The sequence below is a fragment of the Apus apus genome, chromosome 3 (genome assembly GCF_020740795.1).
Source record: "Apus apus isolate bApuApu2 chromosome 3, bApuApu2.pri.cur, whole genome shotgun sequence".
Taxonomy (NCBI): domain Eukaryota; kingdom Metazoa; phylum Chordata; class Aves; order Apodiformes; family Apodidae; genus Apus; species Apus apus.
Genome location: NC_067284.1, coordinates 103,183,416 through 103,201,056, shown reverse-complemented (window position 1 = coordinate 103,201,056; position 17,641 = coordinate 103,183,416). Strand labels below are relative to the sequence as shown.

Genomic DNA, 17,641 nt, shown 5'->3' with positions numbered 1-17,641 from the left:
TGAGAGTCAGGAGTGCTTGAATTTCAGGGAAAGGGGAGAAGAAATGACAGCCCACTTCAGCGATTCAGAGAAGCAAAGCCCAGCTACTTTCACACATGGGAGAAGATCAGAGAAGGACATAATTGCTGTTGAAGCTGGTACAAGTGCACAGATATGAGTGAAAAGTATGAACAAGAACACAACCCAAAGGCTGGTGGACATCGACAACAAAAAGAGGAAAGGGCACTCAAGGGGCCACGGGCTAAGTCATAAAGTCCAGCTCTTTGATGCAGGGAAGTTTGGGCATAAAGACATGCTGCTGCTGGAAGTGGTGCCAGAGCAAGGATGCCAGTGCCCTGTGTGATAAGCACACAGCCCATCATGGCTCAACAGAATGGTCATGAAGGCTTTCAGACTCTGCAATCCCTGGAGCCTGCAGATCCTCTCCTGTGCTCTGCAGTGACTGAGGTATCTCTGGGATGCACTGCAGGGTGTGGGAGACCTCCTAGACAGCAGAGCAGATGAAGGGAGTCATAGTTCTTGACTGTACCTTCAGCAAGCATTTCTCCATCAGGGCGCTGTTGCTGGGATCCCGCACCTTCAGGTAGCAGTCCACTGCCCTGGCATGTTCCCCAGCCTGCTCCCACTCCCGGGCCTGCTCCAGCAGCCCTTCTGTTCCTCTGCAGGGAGGGATGCAGGCTGTGAGCAGGACTGGGATGCTGCCACACAGATCCTGTAGACAGTACGTAGGGCACGGGCAGGGGGGTGCACAGCACAGGGAGCAGGGGACCTCAGGGGGAGCTGAGCATGTGACAAGGAATGCACACAGCCAGCACTGAGGAGAGAACAAGGATACTGAGGGAGATGCACTGGTGGGACAGGAGAATCCAGAGATCTGTAAGTGGCAAGAAGGCATCTGGGAGACCTTGGATGGCAAGAATAAGCCTGGAGTCTCCCAGAGCAGAGGAGAAGGATGTCAGGAAACCTATGCAGTGAGAAGCCCGGGGTGCTCAAGAAGGAAACACCTAGATGCCAGGGATCCCATAAGGCTGTCTCTTTAAGGCACCAGCATAATGGACATGTGGAAGAGCTACCTGTTCCCTGCAGCCTGACCAGAGTATTCCTCACCTGGAACCTTTCTTGGCAGCCTCCCTGCTACACTCCTCCTGTAGCTCTTCTAGCCGACCAGGCACATATTCCTTGCAGATCCGCAGGGCCTCACTCCACATGCCAGCCTCCTGCAGAAGGACAACAGGGAGCAGAAATTTTCACCAGTTCAGCAGAATCCTCCACACTCCTGGCATCACCTAACACAACTAGCCACTCTTGTCATCTTGCTAGAGGACTCACTGGAGGAGACAACCACAGCAGCAACATCCAATTCTTTCCTCCCCCAAAACAGCACCTATGTCTATCCATCCACCCAAGCTACCTCAGGGGAAAGTGCTCCTATGTCCTAGCTACCTCCATGGAATGGGCACTTCCAGTCTCCAAATGCACCCACTGGTGCTGCCCCTGAGGACCATCCATATCCCAGCAGGATACTTCCCCCCAGAGCTGTGAGAGAGTTAAGCTATGCTGCAAAATCTCTACTGGTTCAGTCTTCTAGGAGCCGGCCAGAACTGAGTTCTATGGGGTAAATGGTTTCTCTTTGGCTGCTAAGCTGACAGACAGAGCTGGGAGATGGATTTCACTCCTCTTCCATCCAGACCAGGTTTTTGTCCAGTGAGGAAGGCCATGGTGTTGCTACAGACTCCGCTCACCTTGTAGTACTTTATGGCCAGCTCTGGTCTCTGTGCTCGCAGGAGGAAGGCCTCTGTTTTCTGGAAGTCTCTCTGCTCAAAGGCTAAACGTGCCTGTCCCACCAGCACATCAGCCACGCTGTCTGGGTCGTGAGCCTCGGCCACACGCTGGGCAGCATCCCAGTTCTGGTTATGCACAAACCTAAGGGAAACAACATGGGATGGAATGAGGGGCAGCCAGGCAGATCAGTGCTGGAGGAGCAACCAGGCTGGCATCATATGGGGAGAGGATGGGGATACCTACATCAGCACTGCCTCCTTGGGTTTCCCAGCTTTAATAAACTCTGCTTCAGCCTCTTCAAATTTGCCCTAGAAGAGAGGAAGGACTTTTCTTGCATGCCTTCGTGCCCTGATCCCACCACATGACCTCCTCTGTCACCACAAGGCAGAGAGGACTCATGAACCCAAGATGTGTGTGGAAGATTGGAGCTGTAACTGTGGAGCCTTTTGGGTGAGCAGTGACTGCAGCCACCAAAGTGCCTGCTGCAGCAGCCCTTAGGGACAACTGCTCAATGCCTGAGTGACCAGAGAAAACCCACCTACTGCAGGGGGTTGAATTACCTCATCTTCTAGGAACATGGCATATTTTAAGTGGATCTCTGGCATCTTCTGCTTCATGGAGAGGCGGGCCAGTTCAAAAGCAAATTCAAAGACCCTGCAATGGAAGAGAAAATGGGGAGCAGGATTATGTGCTATAAGGGAATGCCTTCATCAAGAGCAAGTAATGAAGTAGAGCACAAGACTCTAGGGGAGGAGAGGAAAATATAGAGGGTCCCCAGGTGAATGGGTGTTGCCATTCCTCCTGTTCCTGACCAGAGAACAGGAGATTTTAGAACCCCTCACTAAGGAAATTCAGCTTCCTCACATTGCTGTTAGTGCCAAAGCCCCTTGGTTTGACACAAAGGGGAGGTCACAAGAGTCCTCTGAGCCTGATGTGGAAGAGCTGGGGCAGCGGCAGTGAACGGCAGTGCAGGGGGATGTCTGGCCAGGAGCAGAGTGGGGCCACAGCCCTTTTGGCAGGCAGTTACTCATGGTGACATGAAGAATATCTCCCCCTGTTCAGTGGCTCTCACAGTGGCTCTCCTGTGCAGTGCTGTATGCCTGCCCAGCTCTGACGTGACATGCCACAGACTAAGAGGTGAAGCAGGATGTGTCAAGGAAGTGAAGTGCCTGTTGAAGAGGTACGGGTGGGAAGACCTGCCACATCCTGGACCTGCAGCTGCCATCTGCATGCAGTTATCTTGGGGCACTCCTTGCTCCTCAGCTCAGGCAGATGGGAGAGAAGTGCTGGGTGATGGACCTGCTTACCCACTGTCTGCTGCATGGTCAATGGCCGTCTCCAGAAGTCCAAATTTACTGAGGAGTTTCACAGCTGCCAGCCCACCCAGGCTCCTTGCCCACATATAGGCCACGTGCTTATAGGAGTTTGCTCCTCCATGTGCCTTGGCCACCTATCCAAAGCAAAGAAAGCAGAAGAGCCCAATGCAGCCATTTCACCTTCAGCAGGCTGAGGCAGGACTCCTCTCTCACATGATGTTTGTTGTCATGAGGGAGCACCAAAACCAACTGTTCTCTCCTGAGGAGCCCTTCTATAGCCACCACTGGACTGGGGAGAAAAAGAGCAGAAGAGAGGCTGCTGCCCCATCAGCATGGCCCACACCACTGCTACCATCAGCAGAAATGACTCCTGGCAATCTGTGCCCACTCTGCTCCAGGGTGGCTATGGGCAGAGCAATGCCTCAGGTCCAACATGGTTTTGTGCTGAGAAGCAGATCAGGGCCTGGAGGCAGGCCGTGCTGCAGAGAGGGGAGGGGTCCAGCCCTGCTTTTGGTGTGGTGCTGCAGAGAAGCAGGCACCAGCACAGCCACTGCCGAAGCTGGGCAGCATCTGCCATGTCTGCAGGTTCTGCAGTGAACAGGGACAGAGCTGATTCAACGAGAATCCTGCAGTCCAAGCCTGACCTCTGCACGATGGGACAGTTGGGAAGTGACGATTACCCTGTAAGCTTCTCCCCACATGTCATTTGCTCTGTACATGTTTACTGTGGCCTTCCAGTCCTTAGCTTCTAGGTAGTGGTACTCAGCCTCCTGTAGGCGCCCCTCTGCCTCCAGCTCCTGCAGCAAGAGTCAGTGAGTTACTGGCATTCTGGTCACTGCTTGGTCTCGTTGATCCCCTCCCATGAGAGGCACTCACCTTGCCCAGGTGCAAGTGGGTATCGCTGAGTAAGTCCTTGTGGTACTTGGCCACTAGGGAAACCATCTCATCATACATCTTACACTTCTTGTACATGGTGATGGCCAGATCAGGTTCATTCACAGTGATAAAGAGCCTAAGAACACAAGAACATTGACATGGCTCACTCAAAGACATGACCAGTTCCTGCAACCTCTCTGTATCCTGCCCAGCTGGAGTCAGGTCCTGAGTACCCTGCCAAAAGGCACGACTGCTGTGAGCTGCAAGGCTGAACACTGCTTGGACAGAGCCCTTCCCTTATCCCACCATCAGCCGCAAAGTTATTCCCTCCATTCTCATTTATCAACATGACTTGTGACCTGGAGGGAGCCTCTGGGCTTGGGACCTGTTCTCATCTTGGCCTCCAACCTGAGGCTGTCAGTCCTGTTGGGATGGTAACATGACAATGTCAGCTTAACTTCCTCACACAGGCCAGCAGAAAGAGGAAACCCAAAGCGACCTCACCAGCTGTAATACTCTCTTTCATGTACTGGGCACCCATGGGATGAGGTGCCATAGCATCAGATACATAGTTGTGTTTGTCCTTGTACCTGCTAACTTTGTTGTGTTGTCAGATCTAGAACAGACAACTCAGGAACCTGGACAGGAAACACTCCACTTTCCATCCTATCCTCAGCTGACCATGACAGGTCAACAGGTCAGATGCAGCACTCTGCAGAGGGGAAATGCCTTGCCATATTTCCTCTGCTACCTGAGCCAGCTGCACCCCACCTGGATCTCCCTTCTGTTCTGGGGGACAAACAGCCAGTGACTACTCTTCCTATGAACTTAAACGTATCAGCTCTAGGTTGCCGCGTGTAGAGAGAGTATTTCTGACTCTGGAGTACTGTGTCCAGCTCTGGAGCTCCCAACAGAAGAATAACATGGTCCACCTGGATCTAGTACAGAGGAGGGCCACAAAGGTGATCAGAGGGCTGGAGCACCTCTCCTATGAAGTCAGGCTGACTGAGCTGGGTTAGTTCAGCCTGGAGAAGAGACTGCTTCAAGGACACCTCACAGCAGCCTTCCAGTACCTGAAGGGGCTACAGGAAAGCTGGGGAGGGACTTCTTACACAAGAGCTTGTAGAGAGAAGACAAGCAATAATGGATTAAAACTTGTAAAGGGGAGATTTATACATTAGGAGGAAATTTTTCACTATGAGGGTGGTGAGACACAGGCCCAGGTTGCCCAGGGAAGCTGTGGAAGCCCCAGCCCTGGAGGAGTTTAAGGCCAGGTTGGATGAGGCTTGTGCAACCTGGTCTAGTGTGGGGTGTCCCTGTTTGTAGCAAGGAGATTGGAACCTGATTATCTTTAAGGTCTCTTCCAACCTTAATCATTCTATGATTCTATGATTCTATGACCTTTCCAGACCCTAGTCCTAAACTCTACTTCCAACCCAGGAAAGGACTCCTCCTCACTATAGCCATTTTCACAGGGCTCAGCCTTGGACTAGTACCAAGGAAGATGCTCACCTTGCTGCTTCTTTGTACTTGCCCTGCTTCTCCATCTCTTGGGCCTGCGCTGTATAGAGCACAGACACATCTTCCTCACTCATACACTTGACTGACAGCTGCCAAAAGGAACACATGGGAGAGATTATAGCACACTGCAATTTCTTGATACATGGCAGTGAAGGAGAAGGGGAAAACCAATCTCCTTCCCATTACCAACAGGTGCATATGCTACATGGTCTGCAGAGAGTGGGTAGTCATTTGTGACTGTGCTCAAGGCACACAGGACAAACCCCTTGGAGATAGCTATTGGTGCCACAGATGCATCCACATGGGGCTGCTGAAGTAAAGAAGGGCACAGAGGAGATGTGAATACCAGGGGCTGATTTCTCACTGGCTACTGGATGCTCCCCCCCATCCTTAGAGAAGAGTGCTTGTTGATCAGCTGTTGGTGCACAAGGCACCTTCTGATGAAAGAAGTTTCGCCAAGTGGGGTGAGGTCCCCAGAAGCTTTGGCTTCTGACTCTACCTTGTGAGCCTGTTCCCAGAGCCCGGCCTGTGTGTACATGTCAAAGGCATCCTTAGTGTGGTCTCCTTTGATGTACAGCTCCTCTGCAACCTGTAGGGAAACAACCATACTGAGCAGTCCCAAGCAACACACAGAGCAGCAATGACTGTGCTCTGTGGCCTCACCTGATACTCTTGTAAAGCTGCATAGTGCTGGGCAATCTTGAGGTAGTATTTGGCTGCTGTCTCTTTGTCCTGCACATCCAAAATGTAGATGGCCTTCTTCCACTGCCGGGCTCCCAAGGCTGCCTCAATGGCCTTAACTGAGCACCTAGCATGAAACCATAACTCTGAAAAGCCAGCCAGCAGCCACCTGCTCCAGCAGAAGCCTGGGAGACCAAAATGGTCTGCTGCTGGATTCATCTTTCTGGGTTACAGCAGGGAAAAGGAGCTGAATAACAAGAAAAGCCAAAGGGGAAGAATGAAAAACTAGGACAGCACGGAAGAGCAATCAGGGATGGAAGACCTTGGGAGAGATGTGGGAAGGCATCCATGACTGAGGCCAGCAGAGGCTGCACATCAGCATGAGGGGCACTAGACAAGCAGGCTTGAGGGGGCTTAGGCAGGGAAAACTCTGCTGAGGTAAGCAAACCATCTCAGCCTCCCAGGCTGGCAGGTCACACTGCTGCTGGTTCCACAGCCACTGCCTGGCCCCACCTGGCTTCGATGTAATGGTTGATAGCTGCATCCAGCTGTTTCTGCTGCACCAGATGGTCTCCCCAGGCTTCTTCCAGCTTCACCACTTCTGTGGGAAATGCCAGGCGAGCCAGCTCCACTGCTGCAAGGGACATGACAGGGGTTACCCAGGATCCAGCCAGGAAACACAACTGTAAGGTGAACATGGGCCTCGGATGGGGTGCAGAGGGAGGGGACTGGTGACTGTCTAATCCACTCCAGCTCCAACAGGCTACCCAGCAATCCAGATCCTGTGGAGAGCTGGACTAAATCCATGCTGGTGCAATCAGCATGACCAAGGCTTTGGGAACGTGATGCTGCTCTGGAACTGTGTGTGTATGTACAACTATATGAAAAAACATACACTGAATAAGATGATACATGGAAGATTCAGAGCATTTCGGCATCTCTGGGCTCCGAGGCAACAGCTCATGTTGCCACCAGGCCAAAGCACCCAGGGTCCTGCTGGGGATGGATGGGGAGAGGGAACATATTTAGCACAGTACCTTTCAGGAAGGCACTGCCCTTGCAATAGCACTCCAGAGCCTTCCGTGGGTTCCCGACCTTCTCAAACAGGTCTCCAGCCTAATGACAAACAAAAGCTGCTAGTTTCCAGAGCCACTATCTCCCCACACCACCATGTACCCTACCAACACCATGTACAGAGTTTGTCAGGCCTGCCACACAGACTCATCCATCAGCTACACTGATACCCACTAATGTCTAACCTAAATCTCCCCTCCTCCAGTTTTAATCAATTACCCGTTGTCCTCTCACTACAAGCCCACGCAGAAAGTGCTTCACCAATGAGTTATGATCTTCTTCCTGACTAAAAATAGCAATTCCAGACCTCATTCATGTATATGGATACAGTTAGGATTTCCTTCCAAATATTAACTGCAAATCTATCAACCCAGAATTACCTCTGCTGCTTTCCAGCTCCACACCCCTGTATCTCACAGACGCAGAGGATTGGGTATGAGCTTTGATGCCACAAAGAAGAAAGCCCAATGGGGTGGGCCACTTACCTGTTCATACAGTTCTCCTCTGATCAGTGCCGTGGAGACTCTATTGATGACATCCTCATTGGTCAGGAGCTCATCCCTGCCCATGGCCAGCCGTGCTGCTTTGGCTGGCAGCCCTGCCTGCAGGTATAAGCTGATGGCTGCCAGGCAGTCACCTTGTCCCTCTTGGACCTCTCCAGCCTTCTCTTCCTGCTGGGTATCCAGCAGCCACTGGTAGTAATCCCGACGCAACTTATCCAGCATTGGGTGTCCCTGTTGAGAAATGCAGCACTGGTTGACCTGGGCAAGGCAAAATGTTGTCCTGCTCATCCTGCAAGCTCTGGACAGCTAGTTCATGGCTCCAGACCCTTTGCTGCCCAGTTAGCAGAAACCACAATACCAGCCCTGTGTAGCACCACATCATCCATTCTCGTTCAAAGCCCTAGACACTCCTAAACCAATTTCAGTAGCTGTTCCCACTCACTCTTCACCCAGGTCCATACTGACAATGTATCAGCACAACCTTCCCTTCCACTTGGAGCTCCTCCAAGCAGAAGTGATGTCCTGATAGGGCAGGTGAAGAGAACCCAGCCCCTGAACAGACTCCCAACTAGAAGATTCATCAAGCAAGCCCAGTCTGTGGTCCAGTGCAGTTAATTCTGTACCTTGGCCTCAGCAACCGCGATGCATTCATCCCACATGTGCATCTCCTGGTACATGTTCATGGCCTCCTCTGTGGCATTCTGTGTCAGAGAGCAGAGTGTCAACCTGAAGGCTCCATTTAGCAGACACATTGGCACTGAGCTCTTTAGAGGGCAGGGTTAGATGTGCAAAAAACACTTGAAAACGTGTGCTGTCCCCTCTACATGGATATACATCCTCCCTCATCCCCTTCATGCATCTCAGGACAACCCTTCACCTTGGAACACCTTCTGTTTCAGGGCAAAAACTCTTCTCCCAGGAATAAGGAACCTCTGCCTTTTCTCTTTTACATCAGGGCACAGACCTCAGAAACAAAGGAGAGCTTTTCTGTTCCATGTTCCTTTACTCACTTGTTCCAGGAAGATCATCTCTGCCAGCTTGTAGTTCTTGTCTAGCATGGCCAAACGGGCACGCACCAGGTAATGGTCTGTACCATCCCCACCCTGCAGAGAACACCAGTTTAGCTCCATCAGTTTGCTGAATGAGAGAACAGACTCTGGAATGATACAAGGGAGGTGACTGCAGGTGGGGTCTGTGTCATTACAAAAGCTGAAGAGAATCACAGGCAGGAGCACTGTGAAATGACCAGCCAGAAGAGGCAACTGGCAGGTGTGGATGAGGGATATGAGGGATTATGCCAGCAGTTTCTGCAGGACCAGGTACTGGTCTGTCACAGGATACAGGTGAGCAAGGACACAGAAGATAATGTGCGTGCAAGTGTTTACAGGAAAGCAGCTGCCCTGCACAGCAGAAGAAGTTTTGACTTACGTGCTCTTGAGCTGCCTGGTCAGCAATGGTATTGATCTCATGCAGAAATCGAACCTTCGCCACATTGCCCAGAGCTGCAAAGCACCTGGAAAAAGCAAAACATTTAGTTAATAACTGGGTTTTGTTGACCACTTTTGGTCCAAGAAAAGAAAATCAGAACCTTGGCAGAAAACCCAGCTCTGCAATCTGCCCTGCTTCAGGAGAAGGATTTTTCCAAGACCCATGTTGAGAAGTGCCCTCTAGCCCTGCTTCAGGAGAGAAGCAATGGATATGAACAGTGCTCATGCTTCACTTCTCCAGGCTTCAGAGATGTGCTGAGCTTGTCCATGTCTGTCAACTCCCTGAAGCCTTGCTACGAACTGCTTTGTGCTGCCATCAGCAAAAAACTATGCTACAGAGGGATGCCTTCCTGTCCCCAGTTCTAGCATTTCTTTCTAGGATGAAAGGGGAAAGTCATTGCCTGGAACATAGAATACTTAATTTTCCAATGCAATGAATCTGCCAGACCAACACGAAAAAGTCACATCTTTAGTTAGACCCTGGTTTCTGTGAGGGATTCAGCAAAAAGAGTGATTAAGCCAGAACATTGTAATTGCTTCTTTCTGTACCTCTCTGCAATGCGCAGCTGTCTGGCTTCCAAAGTCAGTCTGCTTAGAGTCTTCCACATGGCTTCAGTCTCTGTGGACATTTCCAGTGTCTCCAGAAAGTCAACAGCCCTTGAGACAAAGAGATTGGCAGCCTTTCAGTGACAGAATAGAAGTGCCCTCTGAGAAAAACCCCAGGCTGAGACAGGAGCTTCCTAACAAGAGTTGCACAGAGCACGCAGGGTGTGAGCCGTTCTAAAGAGGATTGTGTAACTCAGGGCCTGACATATGAGGGGAAAATTCAGAGACTTAGGTGATCCCTTTCTGGGCTAAGGTCCTTAGAGGCATATGATCAGCAGAAGGCTGTAGCACCGTGGGGCAAGTCCAAAGTGTTGTATCCAAAGCAAGTCCCTGGTGCAAAGAAGTTGCTCAAAGAGTAACAGTGCTATGAACATGTGAAATTTTCTTCCCTTGGCCAATTTTAAAGCCCTATAATAATGCCAGCAGTGCCCAGGTGTCAGCTTTGACTCTTCACAGCTCCTTAATGTTTCCATGACACTGTCACCATCCCTGGAGGGGCAGCTGCAAAGCACTTGAGTACAACTTCACACCTGGCTGCTGGTGAAAGCACAGCTATTCCCTGCAGTCAGGTGAAAACTGCCCCTCAGGGAACTTCTGTCAGTCAGTGGGAACAGACTGACCCATCTCTTGTGCCCTCAAGCTTGAAACTACAGAGCTGTGAGGATGAAAAAGCTGAACATTCACTCCTGAAGGATGCTGCTGCACGTTATAGGCAGACCTGGAGCCAACATCATGCTCAGAACCCAGACTTAACTCTGTATGGAAAGCTGTGCTGCTGCAGTTCATGGATTGATGACTCTCAGATGTCAGTTATGAGAAGTAGGCTGCTGCCACCACCATGTGGTATGTCTAGAACTTACCTGTGATAATCTCCATCATCAACAGCAGTTCCAAACTCTATGAGGCCTTCGTCCAGGGTGTAGGACACAGTGTTCACCCCTTCAGATACTATTACTTCAGTCTTCCCATCATTCCGTGTCAAGTCTACAATATCCCCCTAAAAAGTGCACCAATTATTAACACTTCTACATTCTCCTGAGGCATGTGGGGTAGCAGGGATGTGAGGAAAGCACTGCAACAGCTGGTTAAAGTTCTGCTGAATGAGCTCACACAGAATAGACATTGTCCTTATCTCATCAAAGGGAAGGAAAAAGCCACTGAGCAGCTCCTTGCTATATGAATTATCTCTATCGTCTGCCAGAAATGCCTGCCACAAAGCTGACAGGTGAGCTCATGTTTCTTCCAGAAGAAACAAGCAGTTCCCTGCTGTCTTCCTTCTGCAATACTACCCTGACTATTCCCACAGCTGTGAGCAAGAGTTAACAGAAGCTGCTGGAGATTATCAAAGCCTCTGGGGTTTTACCTTCAGAGGAAACATGGTGACTTGCTCTGGAGCATCAATGTTATACCAAATGCAGAGGCTGTTCCTGTTCTGAGCCACCACCACATCACTGCCTGGCACCCACTGCACATAGGAGCAGTAGTTCAAAATGCTTGTCTTGGTGCCACTTCCGATGTCATAGAGCTGCAGCTGGAGGGGGAAGAGGAGAAGGAGGCTCAGCTGAGCTCGTGGCTGGGCTGCTGGCTCATGAACACACCAGCAGCTTCTGAGCAAGCATCTTGTGAAACAGATAATACCAACCAGGAATCAGACTTTTTCCAGGATCTGTAGCCCAAACTCCCACACTGTTATTTACATGCATTACCATCTGAGACTTAAAGACCTTTTTTAACCCTCGCAGTATGTTAAGCACCATGCTCAGATCCTGCCTTCCTTATCACTTTTAAAATTTACACGTTTAAGTGCAACATTAGGGTCCTCACTCTGAGATTAACCCACTTGTTTCCACCTCACAGCAGAAAAGACTATGACCTTCATTTTCAGGTGTGATGAGATGGAGTGAGATGTCTAGTAACTAACTTCAGACCTAGCTATGATGTGGGACCAAACATGCAGTGCTGCCAGCTCATGCAGTCAGACCACGGTCTCTTTCTCAAAGGAGTGGTCAAAAAACCATGAGTCCTTCAGATGCAATTCTCACCTCCCTCCATTCAGGCATATCTGCCTTTACCTCTCCCCATCTTGCCACACTGTCCCAGATGCACCCGCCTCACCCTCATCTTCTTGTCCCTGAAGAGCAGTTTGTGGCCTGTTTCATTCAGCTCCAGCCAATCAATCTTGCTGTCATGGCTAACAGTGCCAGCATTGTAGCCACCAACAAGATCCACTTGGAAGGACAGAAAGGAAACAGTGTAAGTACCTAAGGTGCCCCAAAGTGCTGAACATTCAATAATGTCCCACGGGGATCAGGTGCCTGGCACCCAATGGGGGCAGGATCCCCTGGCAAATACACTGTGACATGAAAAGCAGACTGCAGTGACATTTTGTCTTGATGCCTTATCAACAGCAGTAACTCCCTCCACCCTCCTGTGAGCACGGATCACAGGCAGCCCAGGCACCAAAATGATCATGCTGACTGACTGAATCCCAGGTCCAGGGCACAGCCAGAGCCACCCCACAGCTGTGTTCACACCAGGCAGCCAACCTGCCAAAAGCAGGGCAGCCTCTGCAGGCAGGCAGGGTGAATGCCAAGTGGCCATCAGGAATCTGTTGCTTGGGAGGGTAGATGTGCTGCCTGGCACAGCAAATGCAAAGGAATCAGGAAGGCTGGCAAGATACAGGGGAGGGAGGTTTGCACTTACCTGTTGCTATAGTCTTGATGTCTATCAGATAAGCCAGCCTCTTGTTCTCCTCCACACCTCGCTGCCGCCGCTCGTTGATGCGCACACTGTGGTTTGGAGGGCACGACAGTCAGCACCTTGACTACTTTAACTTCATGGGACTAGATCACCTGGTCCCGCCTAGACTTACTTGTGGTTTCCCCAGGCACACGGAGCCTCTTGCAGCTCTCTGACCTGTGACTGCTGCACAGTACCTACAGCTGCCTCAAGTGAGAACAAACCTTTATAATCCATGGCTTTGCTCTGGAAGCTGCCCCTCTGGAATCAAAGTGTCCCAAGCAGCAAACGGGTTACACTGCTTCCACCTCTGAGCAGCCCGTGATCCTCCCCTTTCTCAAATCAGAAAATGGAGTATGGAATTTCAGAGGGACAGAGGAGGTCCTGCTGGCACCTAAAGTCCCTGGCAATGCTGTTCTACCTGGGTTTCCACAGGCATGCATCAGAGGAAAATGGGATCTTGTGCTTCTAAAACTTTACGATCATTTGGTGTAAATGAGCAATTAAACCCCACAATTGGTCACTGTAAGAAGCAGACTACTCAGGTCCCAGTGTCTGGGGGCTGTGCTCTAGAGAGTAGGGCACCTCCAAGTGCATACATCTGAGGTGACTCTCACAAAATGGCTGTACTGGTCACACAGGCAGGTGTAACACTTACCTGACAAGATGAGGGTTCATGAATTCTGTGCGGACAGACCCCAGGATGTCATTGCTTCCATATTCCACCAGTGTCAGCTCTCCAGCATTGAAGATCATGCAGACCTGAAGGTGTGAGGGGAATCCACTCTCAGACAAAGCCAGGTAAGCACACATACCTACCAGTGAAGTGTGCACAACAGAACTCCACTGCTCACAAGTCTAACTTAAAATGCTTTGAAATGAGTAAGGAACTCTCCTATGCTCCCTGACTGCCAGCTTTTCCTCAGGCTTGGGGATTTTAGTTCTGGCCTATCAGTCCAGCAGGAGCCCAGCCATCACCCTGACTGCTGTATTCTGTACCTCTCTTCTCTCTGGCTGCTGGTCTTTTATTGCTCCTCTCTCCTATAGCCTTATGACTTGTATAACTTGATAGTCACACAATGAGTTTTTACTGTATCTGGCATGTGGAAAAGGCAAGTGTGGGGAGGAAGCAGATCAGGATCTGCATGGAGAGGTTAAGTCCAGGAAACTGCTGAGAAATGGCGTTTTCCAAAGTGCAACTGACACTTTTTTTGCTGGTGCACACACAGCTTTACTCACCATTCACCTGTCCCATACAACTTACACTCTCATTGCCGAAGAAGAACTTCTCATTCCCTCCAGATCCTTGCCAGGCCACCTACAAAGCAATGGCATGAAGTGAGCAAATGCCAGGCTGACAGATCCTGCAGAGGACCAGGCATTGTGGTTCCCTGTCCAGCTCTTAAATTCCACAACAGACAGCAAGAATTACACTGTAGGAGAGATCACCATGTTCCAGCACTTCAGCTTTGACTGTTCTTCTGTCATTCCCAGTTTTCAAGCTCCTCACCTCCCTCTCCTTTTTTTTTAACCTCTGCTTCAGATTCCTGTTCTCTTTGCGTAGTATCTTATGGCCTTCTGGACCATATACTCTAGCCTATTCTTTCACAGGCACTTTTCCACCTTTCTCAGACTAAATTTATTACAAAGAGCACCCCACAGCCCCTTTGCCTCTGTAAATAACCTCCACAGAATCAGTGCTACTAGTTGTAGGAGCAGAACCTCCACACCACGTGTAGCTGAAACCTTTTTTTTTGGGGGGGTCACGTTAGCAATGGATAATAAAATTGTTACTGTGATGACAACAGGCAAGTGGTCAGAGAGGCAGAAAGCTGAAAGACAAGGCTGCAGCTGTCCTCTTCCCTCCTTGAGCAAGAGCTCCAAGTCACTGCTTCAGCAAACCTCCAGTGAGAAAGCACAACGCTAACTGGACTAGACACAATCCTATTCTTTTTAAGAAGTCAGTAGAAAAAGAAAGAGAACTCCTCTGGCAGTGTGATGTAGAGAAACCTGGGAGATTTAGTCTGGCCAGGTTTTGACTTGGATTACCAAGTATCAGTATCCTAAAAAGCAAATCTGTAGCCAGGAGCTCCTGCTCCCAGCTAGATTGATTAGCACACCAATTAGCCTGACTAAAAGCATATGACACCCGTGCAAGCAAAGCAAGTAAATCCTGCAGCCTATTCAGTAATTTCATCAGACACAAACTTAGTGCCCACGTTCCCCAGGCTTGGCACACAGGCTCAGCACTCAGCCCACTGTGAGGCTCAGGCCATGGACAGTTTTGTATGAATTGTTTGGTACTAGAAATTATATTAGCATAAGCTCTTGTACTACTGTCATGAATAGGAGGTTTTTTGGTTTGTTCTGTTTTGTTTTTAAAGCACACTAAGATTCATACATGCACATCTGGAATGTACATATGTACAGCATCCAGTTTTGGGCCCCTCAGTACAAGAAAGACATTGATAAACTGGAGCAAGCTCAGCAGAGTGCCATCAAGATGTCTGGGGCTGAAACACTTGCAGCAAGAAGACAGGCTGAAGAAACTGGGCTTCTTCAGCGTGGAGAAGGGAAGGCTTAAGAGATCTCTAATAAGGTGATACCAGGCTTTTTTTTTTGGCAGATACACAGTGGAAGGGTGAGAAACAGTCACGAATTATGAAGGCTGAGAGAGTTGGGGTTGTTCAGCCTGGAGGAAAGAAGGCTCTAGGAAGATATTGGAGAACCTTCCAGTACCTGAAGGGGCTACAGGAAAGCTGGGGAGGGACTTCTCACAAGGGCAGGGAGTGATGGCACAAGGGGTGATGGTTTTAAACTGGAGGAGGAAAGATTTAGGTAAGACGTAGGGAATAAATTCTTTCCTGTGAGGGTGGTGAGACACTGGAACAGGTTGCCCAGGGGGCCTGGGGCTGCCCTATCCCTGGAAGTGTTCAAAGCTAGGTTGGATGGGGCTTGGAGCAACTTGGTCTAGTGGGAGGTGTCCCTGCCCATGTAGGGGGATTTGAACTAGATTTTTGTTAAGGTCCCTTCCAAGTCAAACCATTCCATGATTCCATTATGATTCTATACATTAAAATAGTGATTCCAATGAGACTTAGGAAAAAAAAGCTTTCCTCCATGAGGACAGCAAAGGATTGAAACAGGGGACCACAGTATTTGTGGTACCTGAGCAATGACATCTGAATTTAATGCTGACCTTCCTTTAGGTAGGCAGTTTGATAAGAGACCTCCCAAGTTCCCTCCCAACCTGAATTATTCTATGATTCTTTGAAAATATATGTATTATTCCCACACATAAAACATATCCTTTGAATTACAAAGTTAAGCATTTGACACTTAAGAAATGTTACAGATTTTCCAGTACCTCACTGAGCTTATTGGAGCTGATGTCACCCAGCAACAATGTGTCTGAGGTATGGGCCACCAGGTATCTGTCTTTCCCCAAGATCTTCACCTCATCGATCTCATAACCATACTGGGATTTCAACACAACTCGAGTTCCTGTTGAGAGGTTCTTCACAATGACCTGGAGAAAGTGGGAAAGAGCAATATGAAGCCATACACAGAGGATGAACACAGACTTCTTGCCCCCTGGAAGATTATGCAGCAGGTGCTACTTGGGTATTTCGATGGACCCTCACATCACTTCACTCTGCCTTTTAAGGAAACCTTACCATTCCCGTTGTATAGGACGACAACAGTAGAAGTGTGGGATACTCATGTCTGCCATTTACAGCTTCTAGCTGAACTGGGGGATTACTCAGGCCCCTGAAGATGACCCAGCCTGAGAGCCCTGCTCTCTCTGCACTGCCCACAGAGGGGTGCCTAGATGGCTAGCTCACCCTGACTATCCCATTTTGAATGAGGCAAAATTGGCTGGAAGTAAACCACCTGAGGAGGTGCATTTGGCATGGAGGTACCTGACAAAAGTTCACAAATAGGAAAGAAACTCTTCGGTCTTTGCTCCTAGACAACTTACACCCAGCCTTGACCCTATCTCTGGAATATTCCCTGTGGTGATTTTCCTGACAAGTTGCCATGAACAACCCATAGACACAGAACTCCAAACATGTCTAGTTTTAGCAAGCATCCCATTTTCATTAAGAGACATTACTTCACTGGATATTCTCTTACCTGGCTTGGTCCCACATATGTCATTGCAAATTTATTTCTGTAAATGCTTCTGCGAAGGCAGAAGTCAAATTGTTCAACTCCTCCACACAAAGTGCCCTGGGGAAACAAACACATCACACACAGTCAGTTAGTTTTCCTAAGGGGATATATTCCACACCCTGCTTATGTGAAGAGGATCAGAGGTGAGATAGAAATCCCCAGGTTCTGGCTGCTCTGGGGAAGAAGGTTCAAACCTTCCACATGCATGAGGACCAGATCTACCCTGACTTACTTGAGTGAACAGAAAGACTGAGAAATTCTCAGAGAAACAGAGAGGAGTTAAAAATTAGCTTTATCCTCATCATCCCCATTATCCTTCTCAGTTTCCCATTTCTCCCTCTTCCAGTCTCCCAATCTCTCCTTGCTTCCAGCAGAATCTTTCCACCTTTATCTCTTGATTTATAACACCTCCATTCCTTTCACTGATCTCCTTAGCCCCTTTCCCTTCTCTGCAAGTATTTGTTCACGTGTTCAGTTAATTGTCTGAAAATATTTCAAGGATTCTTGATTGTTGAATGTAAATAGATGCAAAAACTATTAAAGTAAATAGCAACCATCCTAAATAATTTAAGTGCTTTAAAGAGTTATTTGACTTGATACAGGAAGATTTGCAGAAAAATTAATTTAAAGAGGCTTAAAGAATTATTTAACTTATTAGAGAAAGGTAGATCAAGGCTCAGTAGCTGAAAGTAGAAGACAGGCAACTCTGAACTGAAAACACAGCACACAGAGTATAAGTAACAGATCAGTTTTTATACTGCTTCTCATGGGTACTCAGAGGAAAGAAAGCTCATGAGACTGCTCTAGAGAAGCTATGCTGACCTTATTAAGCTTCTTTGAAAAAAGGAGGACTGCTGCTGCCAGTGAGCCATCACCCAGT

The 17,641-nt window shown here is 49.2% G+C and overlaps 1 protein-coding gene across 2 annotated transcripts in view; it reads right to left on the bottom strand.

The window, feature by feature from the left end:
• Nucleotides 1-17,641, bottom strand: part of IFT172 (intraflagellar transport 172) — a 33,363-nt gene that overhangs the window by 9,259 nt on the left and 6,463 nt on the right. For both annotated transcript variants that reach the window (XM_051614973.1, XM_051614971.1), the window contains exons 10-35: nucleotides 16,723-16,818; nucleotides 15,953-16,114; nucleotides 13,850-13,903; nucleotides 13,244-13,347; nucleotides 12,550-12,635; nucleotides 11,962-12,074; nucleotides 11,210-11,377; nucleotides 10,707-10,843; nucleotides 9,790-9,897; nucleotides 9,182-9,266; nucleotides 8,764-8,856; nucleotides 8,377-8,454; nucleotides 7,736-7,984; nucleotides 7,214-7,292; nucleotides 6,690-6,810; nucleotides 6,159-6,303; nucleotides 5,995-6,084; nucleotides 5,487-5,584; nucleotides 3,975-4,110; nucleotides 3,779-3,895; nucleotides 3,090-3,232; nucleotides 2,343-2,436; nucleotides 2,026-2,090; nucleotides 1,743-1,923; nucleotides 1,108-1,217; nucleotides 530-659 (exon numbers count right to left, since the gene is read on the bottom strand). In XM_051614973.1, coding sequence (XP_051470933.1) covers nucleotides 530-659; nucleotides 1,108-1,217; nucleotides 1,743-1,923; nucleotides 2,026-2,090; nucleotides 2,343-2,436; nucleotides 3,090-3,232; nucleotides 3,779-3,895; nucleotides 3,975-4,110; nucleotides 5,487-5,584; nucleotides 5,995-6,084; nucleotides 6,159-6,303; nucleotides 6,690-6,810; nucleotides 7,214-7,292; nucleotides 7,736-7,984; nucleotides 8,377-8,454; nucleotides 8,764-8,856; nucleotides 9,182-9,266; nucleotides 9,790-9,897; nucleotides 10,707-10,843; nucleotides 11,210-11,377; nucleotides 11,962-12,074; nucleotides 12,550-12,635; nucleotides 13,244-13,347; nucleotides 13,850-13,903; nucleotides 15,953-16,114; nucleotides 16,723-16,818 — 3,042 coding nt within the window. The remainder of the gene's footprint in view (nucleotides 1-529; nucleotides 660-1,107; nucleotides 1,218-1,742; nucleotides 1,924-2,025; nucleotides 2,091-2,342; nucleotides 2,437-3,089; nucleotides 3,233-3,778; nucleotides 3,896-3,974; nucleotides 4,111-5,486; nucleotides 5,585-5,994; nucleotides 6,085-6,158; nucleotides 6,304-6,689; nucleotides 6,811-7,213; nucleotides 7,293-7,735; nucleotides 7,985-8,376; nucleotides 8,455-8,763; nucleotides 8,857-9,181; nucleotides 9,267-9,789; nucleotides 9,898-10,706; nucleotides 10,844-11,209; nucleotides 11,378-11,961; nucleotides 12,075-12,549; nucleotides 12,636-13,243; nucleotides 13,348-13,849; nucleotides 13,904-15,952; nucleotides 16,115-16,722; nucleotides 16,819-17,641) is intronic.